We start from the raw sequence: 19,121 nt of genomic DNA, 5'->3' as shown, positions 1-19,121 counted from the left end.
GGACCTGGAACTTTCTCCAGGGATAGTATTTTGAGAATATTTCCAATTATTTATATAGGTATTGCCCTATCTTTTCTACCTTTTCTTCAACCAGTTTTGATGTTTTCCATTTAAGTCACTTCTCAGATTCATTAGTATCAATATAGAGAACCTTTATAATTTTTAGTGTTTTTGTATTTGAAATTTTATCTTTATTTTTTCTTACTCTTTGTGTTTATATCCCCCTTTTCTTGATTTGACTTTGCACAGGCATGACTTTCTTATCTTTTTCAAGGGCTTAGAACACTTATTTTTATTCTTGTTTAATAATGAAAGCAGTTAAGGCTATTAATTTTCCCCGTAGTGCAGATTGCCTAAATTCTATAAATTATGGCTTCTAGTGCTCTCATTGCCATTAGTTTGAAAAGCATTTTTTAGAAGTCAGGTTTATTGTGGTATAATTTATTTACAGAAACCTTTCTAGGTATACTGATCAATGAGTTCTAGTAAGTGTGTGTAGTTATGTAACCACCACCACAATTGACATATAGAACATTTTCATCACCCCAAAAGTTCCTTCAGGCTCCTCTGTAGTCAGTCCTTCCCCCAACTCCTAACAGCCACCAATCTGATTTCTGTCCCTATAATTTTGCCTTTCTAGAATATAAATGCAATCACACAGTATGTAGCCTTCTGGATATGACTCTTTTTTACTTAGCATAATGCTTTCGATATTCATTCATGTTGCTGCATTAAGCAGTAATTTGTTCCTTTTTATTGCTAAGTAGTATCCCAGTGTATGGATGTACCACAATTTGCTTATTCATTCACAGGTTGAGGGACACTTGGATTGTTTCCAGTTTTTGTTATTATAAATCAAGCTACTATTGTACAGGTCTTTGGGAGATATTTCTGAGGTAAATACCTAGGACTTGAACTGGTGGGTTGTGTGGTAAATATATTAGTAACTTTGTAAGATACTGCCAAACTGTTTTCCATGCTGACTGTACCATTTTACATTCCCACCAGCAGTATGTAAGAGTTCTAGTTCTCTATCTTTGCTAGCACTTTCTATCATAGGGCTTTGTAATTTTAGCCATTTTATTAGGTATGCAGTGGTATTGCATCATGGTTTTAATTTGCATTTCCCTAATGACTAATGATGAGTATCTTTCAGGCTTGTCATCTATATCTCTTTGGTGAAGTGCCTATTTTAATCTTCTATGCATTTTTTTAAAGATGGTGTTCTTGTTACTGAGGTTTTTATATATTCTGAATACAGATACTTTATCAGATATGTATTTTACAAGTATTTCCTGCCAGTATGTGTATTTACAGTATCTTCTAGAGAGTAGAAGTTATTTACTTTGATGAAATTTAGTTTATCCATTTTTTTTTCACTCTTTTAGGTTGTGTTTTTTGTTTTATCTAGGAAATCTTTACCTGATCCAAGGTCACAGAGATTTTGCCCTGTGTTTTTTTCTAAAAGTTTTATAACTGTGGTTTTATATTTAGCTCTGTGTGATCCATTTTGAGTTGACTGTTGTCTACTCAAGTACAAGGTAGGGATTGATATGCATTTAGATAGGCAATCATCCCACACCTTTTGTTGAAAAGACTGTCCTTTCTTCATTGGCTTACCTTAGCATCTTTGTTAAAAATTCTTTGACCATATTGACATAAGTCTGTTTCTGGGTTCTGTTTCTTTGATCTATGTGTCTATCCTTAAATGAATAGCACACTGTCTTGGGGTTTTTTTAGTTTTATTTATTTAAGTAATCTCTACACCCAGTGTGGGGCTCCAACTTACGACCCTGAGAGCAAGAGTCCCATGCTCTTCCGATTGAGCCAGCCAGGCACCCCAATAGCACACTATCTTGATTACTGTACCTTTATAGTAAGTCTTGGAATCAGGTGGTGTGAGTCCTCTACCTTTGTATTTATCAAAATTATTTTCGGTGTTCTAGGTCCTTTGCCTTTTCATATAAACTTTAGAATCAATTTGTCAGTCTCTGCAAAAAACCTTGCTAGGATTTTGATTGGTATTTGCATCTATAAATCAGTTTGAAAAGAGCTGACATCTTAATAGTATTGAGTTTTCTGATCCATGAACAAAGTATCTCTCTCTGTTTATTTAGGTTTTAGTTTATCATCAGCAGTTCTTAGTTTAAAGCATCCAAATCTTGTAACATTCTGTTAGATTTATTCCTAAGTAGTTCGTGGGTTTTGGTGGTATTATAAATGATTGTTTTCTTAGATTTCCAAGAGAGCAATTTTGATTTCTTCTGTGACCCTGAAATTAATTTTTTTCTTTATTCGTATTGGTTTTTTCCGGTTTTATTGAGATACACTTGACACACATCACTGTATAAGTTGAAGGCGTGCAGCATGCTTTCACTTACGTTTATTGTGAAATAATGACCGAAGTAAGTTTACTTAGTGTCCGTCATCTCATGCAGGAACAATAGAAAAAAGTTTTCTTACTATGAGAGCTCTTACGCTTTACTCTCTTAACAACTTTCATATATATCACACAGCAGTGTTGACTGTGGTCATGTTGTATGTTCCACACCTGATACCAACTGATCTTATAACTGGAAGTTTCTGTTTTTGAAGTTATCAGTTTTTTGTATTCGTGGAATTTTTGTTGTTGCCAACCTTCTGTTATTTCTAATTTTAAAGTTTCTTTGAGACCCAGTGTAGGATCACTTTTTATAAATATGGTTGACCATTGAACAACATGTGTTTGAACTGCATGGGTCTACTTATACATGGATTTTATATATAGATCTGTCAGACTACCATGTTCTACTGTGTAGGGAGTCAGCACCCTCACCCCTGTGTCAACTGTAGTTCAAAGGATTTAAAAAGAAGGTATATTTTCTATATTAATTATATCAGATATGTTATATGTAGTATAATATGTAGACAAATATATACTATATAATGTTACACGTTATATATACGTATTGTGTTAATATTACATATTACATGTAATGTTACATATTGTATGTGTATACTACGTACTATATATATTACTAATATAGCATTTTAGTATAAAGCTATATTGAATCTACTTTATTGATAGTACTCAAGTATACCATCTTAAATTAGTTTTTTTTTTTTTCCTTTTGATCTATGGAGTTTTGATGTTTATTCTCTTCTCACACCCATTTGTATTTTAATTTAAAAATCTTAGGGGCGCCTGGGTGGCTCAGACTGTTGAGTGTCCGACTTCACCTCAGGTCATGATCTCGTGGTCTGTGAGTTCAAGCCCCGCGTCGGGCTCTGTGCTGACAGCTCAGAGCCTGGAGCCTGCTTTGGATTTTGGGTTTCCCCCTCTCTCTGCCCCTTCCCTGCTCACGTGTGCACTCTCACTCTCTTTGAAAGTAAATAAACAGTAACAACAAAAAAATTTTTTTAATCTTAATGCTCTTATTGCACAAATAGAACTTATTAATGTAAAGGAATCCTCTATCCTATTTAAAGCTTTTTGCCTCTAGGGGCTCCTGGGTGGCTCAGTTGGTTAGGCGGCCGACTTCGGCCCAGGTCATGATCTCGCAGTACGTGAGTTCGAGCCCCGCGTCGGGCTCTGTGCTGACAGCTCGGAGCCTGGAGCCTGTTTCGGATTCTGTGTCTCCTTCTCTCTGACCCTCCCCCGTTCATGCTTTGTCTCTCTCTGTCTCAAAAATAAATAAACGTTGGGGCGCCTGGGTGGCGCAGTCGGTTAAGCATCCGACTTCAGCCAGGTCACGATCTCGCAGTCCATGAGTTCGAGCCCCGCGTCGGGCTCTGGGCTGATGGCTCAGAGCCTGGAGCCTGTTTCCGATTCTGTGTCTCCCTCTCTCTCTGCCCCTCCCCCGTTCATGCTCTGTCTCTCTCTGTCCCAAAAATAAATAAACGTTGAAAAAAAAAAAAATAAATAAATAAATAAACGCTAAAAAAAAAAAGTAAAAAAAAAAAAGTAAACGGTAACAAAAAAAATTTTTTTTATCTTAATGCTCTTATTGCACAAATAGAACTTATTAATGTAAAGGAATCCTCTATCCTATTTAAAGCTTTTTGCCTCTAGGGGCTCCTGGGTGGCTCAGTTGGTTAGGTGTCCGACTTCAGCTCAGGGCCTGATCTCACAGTTTGTGAGTTTGAGCCCCGCATGGGGCTCTGTGCTGACAGCTCAGAGCTTGGAGCCTACTTCGGATTCTGTGTCTCCCTCTCTCTCTGCCCCTCCCCCGCTCATGCTCTGTCTGTCCCTGTCTCTCAAAAATAAGTAAAACATTAAAGCTTTTTATCTCTGATTCTTTATATATCATTAACATTGCTACTTGTTTTTCTTTGCATGTATTCATTAGTCTGTCAATTTTATTATTGACTTTTCTCTGTCATTTGGGTTTAATCCTTATAAATAGCACATAGTTAAATTTACCTCTTTAGACTTAATCTGAGTCTTTTTAAATAGTGTAACATAAATTATTTGCATTTATTGATATACCTGATGTTTTTGCTTACTTTCCCCATCTTCCTATTGTTCTTATACATTCTTTTTTGTTTCCTTTCTCCATTACTTTCCTTTGTTACTTTGATTGTTTTCTTTATTCCTTTATGTTCCAGTGAATTAAAAAGATTTTTACATGCTAATTAAACATTTGTTTTTACTTTACTTATATCTGTACTCAATATATATTAATGTAAGAACATGTGTGTCTGTTAAGAATGAAAAGTGTGGTCATTGAAATGTTGCAAATTTTAGCAGACTTGAATTCTCTTTTTTCCTCCCCTTCACGCTTTCCTATATCTTATTAAAATAATCTGGAATTTAATGATCAATCTTTTTTTTTTTTAATGCTATGCAGTGGGATTTTTTTTTTTTTGTAATAAGTTTTTTCATAATATATGCACTGAACTTCACAGCCACATTAACAGTCACTTAAATGTTAACTAGTTTGTTGATTTCACAGCTTGCTAGTATTTCTTCATTTTACCACATCTTCCCTTGAGTTTTTAATTCTGATTTATCTTTCTTTTTTCTTTGATTAACTAACTTTTTTCTTTGATTATTTTTAATTGAAAATATGTATTTTTTAATATTTGTTTCTCTCACAAAGAATTTTTTCCTGTGCCTGAAACCTGAGCATATTGATCTTAATTAAATAGATATGGTCAAATAATCACTACCTCACAGCCTAGATATATTTTTGAAAATATTGAAATAGAACAGAGGAAAACAGTGATAATGATATTTGTTGGTTTCAAATTTGAGTTTTACTCCCAATTACCAAGAGTAATTATATTTTTTCTAGGGCTTCCTTCTTCCCCCCTTCCCTCCCTCCTTTTTTCCTGCCTGTCATCCAGTCGCATCCACCGCTGTTTAATTTTTGGGTTTTGGTACTTCAAGAGTGATTGTGTCTATTTCATTGCTACTTTTGCTGGTGTGATGGTAGGTATTATAATTAACATATGGAATTATATATTCCAGATTTAAAGGAAATCCTTTCATTCTAAATGTTCTAAAAACACAAAATGAAGGCCTAATATAGTGTATTTTTATTAAAATAGCCAAAAACAGAATTAATTTCATAAGAACAAAAATATTTTTTCATGTGTTTATATTTTTGTTTGGATTTTGTATGCTTACTAATACAAATATCCATTTTAGTTGGTGTTAATTTGTGTTAATAGCTTACACTTGTTTCGATGTTATAATCTTATCTGAAGAAATTGATTTATACAACCTGTTACGAAGCAAAAGATTATTCTGGATATTTTCAAAGACATAATTTTATTTTTGGTTTTATATCTCCTGAGAGCTCTGATTTGTACCTAATCTGATACAGGAGGAATGACAAGTTAAGCCTGAGAATTAGTTCTTTTACATCTTTTTCTTTGTGGTTAGTAGAATGGAGGCATTTTGAGAGATTATGTCTCTGGCAGAGTACTTTGAAACATAATGTTTTTCTGTACCTTAAAGATTATAAAATTTTTGCCATGCTTTTCTGGAACACATCCCTGGTGGCCAGTCCCATTCTAGGGTAGAAGAGAAGCCCCTATTTAGGAACTGACCCAGAAAACAGTAATTCAGGACAGAGCTTCAGTTGAGAAGTGAGGTAAGCCAGCCTAGAGAGAGAAATTCAGACCAAATAGTGAAGAAGATTGTCGTGGTGAGTGAGAAAGGGCGCTCCGTTTGAAGAGTTAGTTTTCCTTTTTGTCAATGTGAAAATGGCCCTGGTAAGAACAGTTTGTAATAGGCTATGTCCTTGGAACAGAAACTTGAGCCAGACTTCATCACTGACATAGGATTGATGTGCCATCCCTGGGGAACTTTGTGATGTGCTCTGTTAAGCTTACTGATCTGAATTAATGAACCTTGAAATCAGTATGTATTTACTGGGAGCATTTTAGTACCCAGTACTGTGCTGAATGACAGAAATTAGAAGATAACATTAATTTTCTAATATTTTCCCTCAATTTTTTAAATGGTAAAATTCTTCTTGCTTTTTAAAAATCATTAATATCGTTTTCATAAATGTCTCACATATGCCTTCTTGATCGTCCCGAAAGGTTAAATGTCTCCTAATACACAGAGCATTCTACAAGGCATAATTTTTAATACATAGAAATATAAGACATAGTCCTTAACTTCTGGGGCTATTTGGCTGAGGGTTTTATTCTTAAGCACAAGTAAGTTAATAGCACAAGGGAGGACAGTTTAGGGAATAAGACATAGATAAGTGGAAATGGCTTAAGTATTTGAATAAATAAAAAAAGACTGTGGTATTACCTAACCACAATCACTTTTTTAAAAACTGCTTTCTTCTGTACTTCAAAAACAGCGTCTGTGTCTTCTCTTATTTCTTAATCCTTCACTCTTTCTTTCATACACTTGCATTTAGATCTGTTTCCCTATTGCTTCTGCTTAGGCACTTAAAACGTCGCCAGTGTTCTTAATGCTAAATCCGGAGGCTTTTCTGCCTTCGTCATGGCCCCTTCAGCCTGCCCCTTCTCTTGGCTTCTTTGCACTGAACTGCCCTCACTCAGTTTTTCCACTCTTGAAACTGTATCATCTTTGGATTCTTCACCCCTCCTTTTCTTTGGAGTTGAGTCTTTGGGTTGAGTTGAAGCTGGGTGCTTCCTCCCATTTATTTTGTGCCAGTCTGACTGCTCCCCTTCACATCAGCCTGGGCATTCTAGCCCTTCTCCTTGAGATGAACTACTCTCCAGCATCGTAGCTTGTAGAGCTTACAGAATTCTTGGACTTTCTATTATTATAGACAATAAACGTCGCCCCCCCCCCCTTTTATTTTAACATTTATTTCTTTTTATGCCAATACATTCATGTGTAAAAATTCAAAAGCTGCAAAAGGATCCATAGATATAGATATATAGATATAGATATAGATATAGATATAGATATAGATATAGATACACACATGTGTATATATATGTATTATCTATATGTATATGTAAAATATTTCCCACTTACTCTTCTGCCATCCCCTCAGCTCCTTTGCCCAATGGCAACCAATGCCTAATTTCTTGTATGTTTTTCCAGAGATGTTTTACATGAAAGCAATTTGGTATACATCTTTACCCCCATTTTGCAGACAAAGAAGTTGAGACTCAAAGATTTCAGTAATTGGCTCAGATCACAGAGATGGTAAGTGGCAGGGCCAGAATTCCAGTGTGAGTCTTCCAGTTAAAAATCTGCTTCTTGTCAGATTCCAAACGCTTGGTAGATATTTCTCCTTGGACTTCATATCTCTTCCTATTTCCGTCTTTCCTCTGAAATTAGCTTATTCCCGTAAATTCTCAACCTTCAAAAATGGAATCAACATGCTCTTGTCATCAGGTTTGAAATTTTGTAGTAGTCATTGAGTCCTTGTTGATTCCCTCATACATAATCTGTTTCCAAACGTCTTTCATATTCACACTCCACTCTCCATTCCTACCACCAAGCTGTGGTTCAGGCTATTGTCCATCACCACCTGCCTGGATTACTGCCATAGTCTGTAGGTTGGCTCCTTGGCTCTCAACTGTGTTTATCATTGCCAGAATAATCTTCCCTAATGCTTTTGATAACGTTATTCCTCTCCAGTGGCTTCCTTTTACCTTTCTCATTAAGTCTAAATTACTCTGCCTAACTTTCAACGTCATCCTTAATCTGACCTAATCTTCCTTATGCAGTGTTTCTCTCTCTTAGACTTCATCTCTTTTGGACATACCTCCTCTTAGGTCACAAATAAATACTCCATATTCAGATCTAATTGCCACAGTTCTTGTTTGCTTCATCTTGATCACAGTCTTCCCTTCCATGACCAGAAACTACTTTTGCATTTCTCCCGGGATTATTTGCTTCTGCTGCTGCTGCTTTTCTTATTAACTAGGTTTTTGTTTCAGTTGAAAAAGTACATGTGCACATGGTAAAAAATTCAGAGTTCAAAGTGCACAGTGAATGAGATACAAATCATCTCTTCCCCCAGCCCTCGCCCACAGAGGTGGTCAGCGTTACTATTTTCTTACATATCCTTCTGAATTTTGTCATTTGTCATCCATATGCAAGCATGTGTATGTCCCGTCTTCTTTCTGTACGAAAATGGAAATACAGTATATACATGTTCTGAACCTTTTATCAATAGTACATCTTGGGAAACATCTCATGTTAGCACTTAGATCTACTGTGTTCTTTTACCAGCTGTGTGGTACTCCCTTTATATCTCCAGTCCCACGGACGGACAGACATTAGAGTTGTTTTTAGTACTTTTACTGTTACTGATTACATTGCTACATTGACTAGTTGGTTTAAAAAAAAAAAAATCACCTTTATGAATGTACCATTTCTAAAAAAGGAGTCCTTGGGTCCAATGATATGTACATTTAAAATTTTTGTATTTAATGCCACTTACCCACCAGTGAAGTTTACGCCATTTTACCATTCTATCTGCAATGCATGAGAACACCTGTATCCCACACTGTTTTCAGTATTGTATTTTATTAAACTTGTCTAATCTGGTGAAAAAAAGTCTCTTAATTTAAATTTTTCAAATTATGAGTGAGGTTTAACTTCTTATATTTAAAAGCCATTTTATATACAAAAACCATTTTGTATAAATACTATCTGTGAACTACTCATTTTTCTATTGGGTTGTTTATTTATTAGTAAGAACTTTTTATATATTAAGGTTATTGGGCCTTCATTGACCTTACATGATGGGAATATTTTTTTTTTCCAGGTTTGTCAATTATATTTTTACTTTTTCTTTTCCCATGTTGATCCCTTAGTAGTTTTTATAGTTTTGGTTTTTATTTGTGACAAGAAAGAAACAAGAGTCTAGTTTTATCTTACCCAAATGACTGGCCAGTTGTCCTTGAACTGTTGATTTAAAAGCCCCTCTGATTTGAAATGCCATTATCGTATATTAAATTCTATGTGTAGTTGAATCCATTTCTGGGACCAGTTCTCTCTGATTGATTTCTCTGTCCATGAGTATGAAAAACTTTGACTTCTACAGGTTTATTATACATTTTATATTTGGTAGGGCTTATTTTGTCCGTCATTATACTTTATCAGAATTTTTCTGGATATTTTCTGATTTTTATTTTTCCATATGATCTTTAGAAACAGATGATCTAAATCTCCCCATTCCCAAGATTTTGATATTTTTATCTGGGACATACTAAGTTTATTTTATATTTTATAAAGTTTATTAACCCTTTCTGGAATTTTATTTTTTATTTTTCCCCTGGTCTTTAAGTTTTGCCATTTTCTGAACCTTTGCCCTTGTTGGAGAATGGGAATTAGTTGAATTTAGCAGGGCAGTTATTTGACTACTTACAAGACATGTCCCAAGAGTAAATATACAGGATGAGGCAGGAGTCCCTGTAGTATAAGCTTATATTTATAGCTGACTGTGCTGAAAGAAAAGCATCTTCTTTTTCGTAATTCTTCAGATCATCTTAGGCATAGAGTAGATGACCCGAAATGGAGAAGAGACAGCTCATTCACTTGTATAGTAGATAGAATTGCCACATTCTATTTTTTTTTTAAATATACATACATGAACTAACATACGTATCTCTCAAGTAAGCAGAGTGTGGTAGAGGTTCTGCTTGTGAGGACTAAATAGTACGTAATTTATACACTGGGCTTAATAAAAAATCAGTCATGATGACCTTTTTTTTTTTAAGTAGACTTTATTCTTCATAATAGGTGTAGATTTACAGAAAAATGGGAAAGACAATACAGAGGATCGCCACACACCCCACATCCAGTTAACCCCTGTTATTAGTAATTAACATTAATATGGCACATTTTTTAAAATTAATAAACTGCTGATACATTATTATTATTAATCAAAGTTCATTCCTTATTCTGGTTCCTTTAGTTGTTACTTGGTGTCCTTTTTCTGTTCCAGGAGCCCATCTAGGAAACTACATTATATTTAGCTAACATGTTTCCTTAGGGTCCTCTTGGCTGTGGCAGTTTGACTTAAGTTTTTATCATGGGGGGGAAAGATACAATTTTTCTAAAAGCTAGAACATTTAAAACAACTAGACAATTTTAAAGTATATTGGCATTTCAACTTCTGCGTTCTTTACTCCTCTGTATTTCAGGCACTCTGTGAATGTGCCCTCCAGACTCCTTATGACAGCCTGAAACTTGGGATGTTGTCTGTCCTTTCCACACTGTCAGGGACCATTGCCATCAAACATTACTTCAGCATAGCTTCAGGTAAGGCGAAGACAGGGGAGAGCTTATGGACAATGTGGTAATCCCTTTTTTCATGCTGATGGGTCATGTTGCTTCTTCTGTAAAGCCTTAGAATCCAGGACGGTTCCAATCTCATAGTCTGTTATATGCTAGTGATTGATTTGAAAAGGATTTCTTAACTAATGTCTGTTGTTATAAAATCTTGCACGTTTGATTATAATTCAAGGATATTGGCTTTCTAGATTTGCCCTGTTTTGAATTATATGTAGGTGAAACAGTATTTTTGCAGATACTTAACATAGCTTGTTTGCTTTTGTATGCCTCTGACTCAAAGTGCCCTTTGGATTTAAGTACATTTCAAAGGCCAAATGGTGGTGATGTTTAAAAGCAAATGTCACATGCCCTCTTTTAGGTATATGTCATCCCTCTGGAAAATGATTAAAATAAAACTTTACCCCAGTTCAATAATGACTTCCTAGTTGCCTATTCCAGATGATTTAACTTCAGAATGCCTTTATTGGGGTGCTTGGGTGGCTCAGTCAGTTAAACATCTGACTTTAATTCAGGTCATGATCTCATAGTTCGTGGGTTCGAGCCCCACATCGGGCTTTGTGAGGACAGCTCAGAGCCTGGAGCCTGCTTTGGGTTCTGTCTTTCTCTCTCTCTGTCTCCTCCCTCCCCCTCCCCTACTTGTGCTCTGTCTCTGCCTCTGTCTCTCAAAATTAAATAAACATTTAAAAAAATTAAAAAAAAAAAAGTTGGGAAGTGGGAGAATACATACTAGTGATACCGCAGTGACCACGGCCACATCCAGTCTCTAGGATCTGCCGTAGGCAGTGGGCGTTTGCGGTGTCATGCGTGGTCCCTTTGGCACCAGTGTAAGTTGTGACATTGAGGAATCAGTGCCAGTGGTGGCAATATCTTCACTGAACTCACTCTGTGCATGATTTGGGCAGTGATCTTGGTTGGTCTCTAGCCTTGTCTGTTTCCTATTTTCTAAGCTTAGTTTTCTAGCCTTTCCAGTAATTCTGTGAGGTATTTCTTTTTAAAAAAGTTTTCTTTTTAATGTTTGTTTATTTTTGAGAGAGTCAGAGATAGAGCGTGACTGGGGGAGGGGTAGAGAGCGAGGGAGACACAGAATTAGAAGCAGGTTCCAAGCTATGAGCTGTCAGCACAGAGCCCGACATGGGGTTCAAACTCACAGACCGTGAGATCATGACCTTGAGCCTCAGTCAGACGCCCAACTGACTGAGCCACCCAAGCGCCCCATTCTGTGAGGTATTTCTACAGTTATCCATTGCCACAAAATAAATCACTTCAAAACTTAGTGGCTTAAAACCATCGTGTTTGCTCTGATTCTGTATATCAGCAATTTTGATTGGCTTTTACTCAGAAAACTGCAGTCCTCTGGAACCTGGACCAGACTGGACGGTCTAAAGTAGTCTCATTCACCAGCTGGAGCGTGAAAGGCTCTCAGCAGAGGCACCATGGTTCTCCTGCATGGGACTCTCAGCAGGCCAGCTTAGCTTTGTTAACATCGTGTCCTCGGGATCCTCACAGCAGCCAAAAGAAGGCAGGCCACCAGCACAGAAGCACTTCTTGGCGTTTCACTTGCACATGTTTCTTCATGTCTCAGTAGCCAGGGCAAGTCACACAGCCAAGTCTAAATAAGTGGAGAAATAAACACCTCTTGAGGCAAGGAATTAGAAAATTGCATTGCAAAGGGGCTTGCCTGCAAGGGATGTATTATTACAGCCTTTTTTATCAACAATCACATGCCCATTATGCTTTCCCTAAGTTCTTTTTCTACATGAATCAGCCAGTCTCAGTTTCTCAGCTGATACTTACTATCCTTGACCGACATCCTACCTGAAGAAAGCTGTGGTAAGCAGAGTATTAGTTGTGTCTTATAACTTATAAGTGCCTTCCCATGCAAGGTATCATTGCTTCTGTACAAGTAGCCTTTCAAGTAAGGCAAATGCAGAGGAGTTTATAAGTATTAAAATCGAGGCTTACAGATTTGCAGTGATATGTCCAAAGGCACACATTATAAAGTGCCTTAGCCTGGGCCTGAACCCAAAAGTTCTGACTTAGGGTGCAGTTTTATACTAAATGACCTAGATGTAAAATGACTTTCTTTTTCTTTATTTCTTGAAAGTCATGTATAAGCTTTGTCAGGTTATAGTATTCAAACACTTCTTGAGCTTTGTCCTTTTATTGAATGTTGAATTTTATTAAATTGCAGTTTCTATATGGAATTAAGCAAAAGGTTTAAATAACCACATTAGGTAATGCTTATAGGAAATTAAAAGTCAAGGATTTTACAAAATTGGACTATTCCCGTAAGCAATAGTAAATGTTTAAGTATGTTTTCATTGCTTAGATTTTTTCAATGTAAGCAGGATAGTTTGCATCTAAATCACTAACGAATGGCTCATAAGCATGTAAGATGTTCAGTGTCGCACATACCTAAGAAGAATGCCAAACAAAGCCACACTGAAATACTTTACCAGTCCATCAGATTGGCATAGATTCAGAAGTTTGATAGCAGGGGTGTGGGTGAACCATGACTCTCATTCATTGCTCATGGGTTGTGAATTATTAGTCTGCATAGGTGATTTGGGAATACTCATCAAAATTATAAATGAGCCAGAAATTTCACTTCTAGGAATTTATCCTACTAATATAGTCACATATTTGACAAATGACAGATGAACAAGGGTATTCATAGCATCATTATATGTAATAGCAAAATACTATCCATCAGCAGGGGTGTAAGAGCATAAAAAAATCCATCAGTAGGGACCGCATTAAAGAAATAATGTTATACAGTGGCAATAGAAGTCAGTGTAATTTATTAAAAAGAATGTATGGCATGGAATAATCTCCATGATACAATGTTTAAAGAAAAAGCAAGATGCAAAACTGTGTAAAAGGAGAAAGCAATAGCAAAATATGTGCACTTGCAAATTTATAGAGCCTGGAATGATACACAAGGAACTGATAACATTGGGTGCATGAAGAAGACTTCTCATTCACTGACTTTATACCTTTTTCTAATATTTGTTGAACCTTTTGAACCAGTTGGATTTATCTTAGCAAATAATTTCTAAGTAAATAAAAAAATTAAATTTAAAAGTAATATTTTACCTGAAACAGTTAACATAGAAAAATGCCACAAAATACTATATTTTAAAGGCAGAGTATTGGCCACTATCTACTTATCATGAGTATGTGTGAATTTTTAAATTGTGTTGATGTGCGTAAAGGGAAAAAAATTTATTTAAAGGAAACACTCTAGAAAGCTAATGAAATAATGCCACACTCATTTGTGGGATTTGGGATGATTTTTGTTTTTTTCTTTGGATTTTTATGTTTTTTTTTGCCAAGTGTCCTATGATGATGCTTCATAGAAAAAAAGGAAAAATGTAAGTTGCAGAACACATTTGTAAATTTATAAATGAGTCTGTTTTGTCCAAATCACATAGGAAAGAAAAAGAATGGAGGAAATACAAGTGCCATAGTTTTGAAAAGCTTTTCAAATATTTTAAAAACACTGAGGCTTTACCTGAGCTAGTATTTTTATGTTAAACTGGGGATCAGTAAGGCGATTTATGTCCCACACTGCCTGAGGTAGTCTTGGTTTATGCCAGTTGTAAGTAGTAATGATGTCCCCTTTCAGCCTCAAAAGATATGATCAACCTTGGTAGGAGAGGCAAGGTTGAAGTTGATAGGAATCATGGAAAATAAGCAAGAATGGAAAAAGGAAGGCAGGAACAAGAGACTGTTAAAAAGTTGAAAAGCTTTAATCTTCTTGAAGCTCACTCACTTATACCTGAGAGCTTCTCTACTGTATGTAAAAATATTTGCAACATAAGCCTTACGTTACAGAATTTCAAGTGTGAATTTTAAAGGTCACTGCAATCTATAGCATAGAGCATCAGGTATAAAGCACAGGGGTAGGACATAAGTAACTGATTTTACGTTACAGAATTTCAAGTGTGAATTTTAAAAGTCACTGCAATCTACAGCAGAGAGCATAAGGTATAAAGCACAGGGGTAGGACATAAGTAACAGATTTTATGATCTCAGGGGCAAGATGCTTAAAATCTTTGGGCTTCACTTTCGTCTGTAAAAAGCATTGAATCATGTGATGTCAGAATCCTTTCCAGTTCTAAAATCATGAATTCTGTGTAAACCTTAACTCTATGCCAGCCATTGAGGTAAGAAAAGCAAACTTTAAAAGTTTTGTTTCTCTTTTTCTTTCCTCTCTTAAAGGTCAGGTTTACCTGATTAGAAGCCTGTATTGAGATCCTAATTTTAATGAGAACCAATTGGTTCCCCAGAACCAATCTTTAGTTGTTTTGGCTTTTGCTGTACTCCTTAGTCAGTTTTTATTAATATTTTTGTGGGAAAGTCCTATATTATTTTAGATCCTAATCATTACAGACTATCACATATACCTGTTCTAAGTACCTTGACAGGAGAAGCAGGAATGATTGTTTTTATTGATGATGGAGTAGAAGTAAATGGAGTAAAAATTTTCCTTTGAAAATGAGAAAAATGAACCTAGACGTTGAATTGCTTTTGGACTATATGAGTGAATTAAATCGGTGCTACTTTTCTCTTCTTGTTTAGGAAATGTGGGTTCTTCCCCCAGATCTTCTGACTTGGTCCGATTAGCCCAGGAATGCTGTTACCATAACAACAGGGGCATTGCAGCTCATGGAGTGCGAGTCCTAACTAATATAACTGTCTCCTGTCAAGAAAAAGGTCAGTTTGATCAGGACTGATACTATATATAAACTTTCAAATTGAGGTTTTGGTGGAATTGTGTATGTGTCTTTGGTTTTTTAATCCCTTATTTTTAGCACTTGTGCTTTTACCTACTGGTTGCCTCCCGAAGTGTTCTTAGAGCAGGTTTTCTCAAGACTACTTAATCCCATGAAAAATAAAACTATGAAAATGAGGACCTTGGGATTGAGATTGTGAAACTGAAAGGTTTCATGGAGCATTGCCCATTTCCTCTCAGTGCTGAACTTTGCGTGGATGGTGCTGTGGGTAGGAATCGCTTATGACTGCCCTGTGGTATGACAGTTTGTTCACCTGTACAAAAGCCTGAAAAATTTAGGAAGAAATACTTTAAGTTAACAAGGGGCTTAAGTAACAAATCGTTTCACCTAGGGGCAAATGAGTTAACAGAGTAATATGAATTAAATTGGCATAGAATTTGTCTCTGGGTATTTAAAGTTAAACTGATTTGCATAATTTAAGATATGAATAGAAAATGCTTAGGGGTGCCTGGGTGGCTCAATTGGTTAAGTGGTTGGCAGACTCTTGATTTGGACCCAGGTCGTAATCCCAGGGTTCTGAGATTGAGCCCCACTTGGGGTTCTGTGGACCGTAGAGCCTGGTTAAGGTTCACTCTAGATCTCTCCCCCTGCCCCTCTTCCCTGCTGGAGCTCTTTCTCTCTCTCAGAAGAAAAAAAAAAAAGGAAAAGAAAAGAAAAAGGAAAGAAAGAAAGAAAGAAAGAAAGAAAGAAAGAAAGAAAGAAAGAAAGAAAGAAGGAAAGAAAGAAAGAAAATGCTTACATTTTATTATATTCCTAACATCTTTGATCTAAATAAAGGCTTGAATAAGTTCATGCTGGTGTTCAAAACCAGAAATGCATTTTGGATATTTCTTCTGTTACAGTGTTTATTTTGATCTTTATTAAGGATCATAAATAGAAATCTTAGCCCCACAAAACGTCAGCACTGCTCATTCTTAGTACCTATTTTTTTTTCTCTAGCATCCTGACCTTCAGTAGTCTTAACACTGTTTGTCAAGCCTTATACTAATTCAGATAACATTTCTTTAAATTGTTCTTTAAGTGTTGATTCTTATTTGAATAATTAAACCTGTTTTATTTTTTAGTTATGAGTGTTTTCTACCATGTAACGTAGAAAACTGTGTGTTCTCAAAGCTCATACATATTAACCTAAATATGGTTAACTAATATATTCAGAACTTTCTAGAACTTCTAGAGAGATTTTAGCCCCATGGCAGTGGAAAGATGCTGTAGTACTCTATTACATGAGATGTCTTAAGGAATTTGTTCTTTGTGGTCTGACTTAAAACATTAATAAGATTATGTGGCATCTTCATTACTTCCTAAAAGGGGTGCAGTTTTCATTAGAAAGTTACCTTGTAGGTGAAAATAGACAAGCATAATCTGTCCAGTTAGGAAAGAAGATTAAAGATTTATGTCTAGTTAGGAAGACATGGTTTGCCGTTCTAGTATTTTCCTCAGCGAAGCTGGTGACCCTGTTTCAGTTATGCTTTATTTATACCTTTACGGCTTTAGCTCTTGATTTAATGTGGGTATATATATCTTTTTTTAAATATTAGTTTCAGGTGTATGACACAATGATTTGGTATTTGCATATATTGTGAAATGATCACCACAGTTAGTCTGTTTAATGTCAGTCACTATATACAGTTATAAAATTTTCTTCTTGTGATGAGAACTTTTAAGATCTACCCTTTTAACAACTTTCAAATATGCAATATAGTGTTATTAACTATACTCACCATGCTATACAATACATCCCGTGACTTACTCATCTCATAGCTAGAGGTTTGCACCTTTCAACTCTCTTCTCCCATTTTTACCTACCACCTGCCTCTGGCAACCACCAGTCTGTTCTTTGTACTTACGAGCTCGGTTTTTGTTTGCTTTTGCTTTTGCTTTTTGCTTGTTTATTTGTTTTAGATTCCACGTATAAGTGAAATCATATGATCATATGTCTTTTTCTGTCTGACTTATTTCACTTAACATTATGCCTTCAGTATCGATCCATGTTGTCTCAAATGTCAGGTTTTCCTTCTTTTTGTGGCTGAATAATGACCCTTTGTGTATCAATACCACATTTTCTTTATCCATCATCTTATTGGTTGTTTCCATATCTTGGCTGTTATAAATAATGCTGTAACGAACCTGAAGGTGCATATGTCTTTTTGAGTTATCATTTTTATTTTCTGTGAGTAAATATCCAGAAATGGAATTGCTGGATCATATACTAGTTCTGTTTTCAGTTTTCTGAAGAACCTCCATGCTGCCTTCCAGAGCAGTTGCATCAATATGCATTCTCACCAGCAGTGCACAAGGGTTCCTTTTTCTCCACATCCTCACCAGCTTGTTCTTTCTTGTCTTTTCGACAGCAGCCATTCTAACAGGTGTGAGGCGATCTCTCATGGTCGTTTTGATTTACATTTCCCTGATGATTGGTGATGTTGAGCCTCTTTTCGTGTACTTATTGGCCCTCTGGATGTGTCCTTCAGAAAAATGATTTTTCAGGTCCTCTACCCAGTTTTTAATCGGATAGTTTGTTTTTTGCTGCTGCATATGAGTTCTTTATATATTTTGGATATTAACCCCTTACCACATACATGATTTGCACATATTTTATCCCATTTAGCAGGATGCCTTTTCATTTTGTTAATGGTTTCCTTTGCTGTGCAGAAAGTTTTTAGTTTGATGTAATGTATACATTTGTATAATCATTAGTAAAGTAGTGGAAAGTGGAAGTCTAAAGATAGCCTTTACATTTCATAAGTAATGGCGCATGTACTTTTTCAGGAAGGTTAGCTTTACACATGACAGTGTTTCCTATATCTTCCAGTCCTTAATGTTTTTTCTTCTAAGTGTGTGTGTGTGTGTGTGTGTGTGTGTGTGTGTATTTAATCTTCTCCATTTGACCACTATAAAACTTAGTGTTTTTCCTCTAGACCTTTTGGCACTGGAACAAGATGCTGTCTTTGGCCTGGAATCCCTTTTGGTACTTTGTAGTCAAGATGATAGTCCAGGTGCTCAAGCCACGTTAAAGGTGAAAATATCATTTATTTTAATATAATGCCTGTTTTTATTGCCTCAACTAGGGATTGGCAGTCTCTCTATAAAGGGCCAAATAGTAAATATTTTAAGTTTTGCAGGCTATACACTCTTGTCACAACTACTCAGTTCTACAGTTATAGGACAAAGCAGCCATGGATGGTGTGCATAAGGGGAAGAAAGAAAGTGTGGTGGTACGGCAGTAAAACTTTATTTACGAAACCAGGCAGGTGTTGGCCAAAGGGCAGTAGTTTGTCAACTCTGGCTTAAACACACAATTTGCCCTTGATCTTCACTTTCAAAATTATCGCTTTGACCATTGTTATTCCAAAGAATAGACAAAGTAAAAATCCAAACTTTGGCCTATTTTGCCTTCAGTTGACAGTGTTTATTTAGTTGAAGTAAATACATATGAAGGTCCTAGGCAACATAAGGCAAAATTAAATAGGCAGAGCCCCTGTACTTACAGAAGTTTATAATCTGAGGTAACACTGATAAGAGATTTTAAAAGAGATATTTAAAATTTATTATGGCACTGGAGATTTTTAAGGCTTTTAAGATGTGAA

The 19,121-nt window shown here is 35.9% G+C and overlaps 1 protein-coding gene across 1 annotated transcript in view; it reads left to right on the top strand.

Moving 5' to 3' along the window:
• Positions 1-19,121, top strand: part of INTS7 (integrator complex subunit 7) — a 93,738-nt gene that overhangs the window by 40,326 nt on the left and 34,291 nt on the right. Inside the window, exons 8-10 of the mRNA XM_045452462.1 lie at positions 10,585-10,702; positions 15,320-15,454; positions 18,453-18,550. Coding sequence (XP_045308418.1) covers positions 10,585-10,702; positions 15,320-15,454; positions 18,453-18,550 — 351 coding nt within the window. The remainder of the gene's footprint in view (positions 1-10,584; positions 10,703-15,319; positions 15,455-18,452; positions 18,551-19,121) is intronic.

This window comes from Leopardus geoffroyi, chromosome C3 (assembly GCF_018350155.1).
Source record: "Leopardus geoffroyi isolate Oge1 chromosome C3, O.geoffroyi_Oge1_pat1.0, whole genome shotgun sequence".
Classification (NCBI taxonomy): domain Eukaryota; kingdom Metazoa; phylum Chordata; class Mammalia; order Carnivora; family Felidae; genus Leopardus; species Leopardus geoffroyi.
The sequence above is the reverse complement of the archived record's forward strand: the minus strand, read 5'-3'. Positions and strand labels throughout refer to the sequence as shown.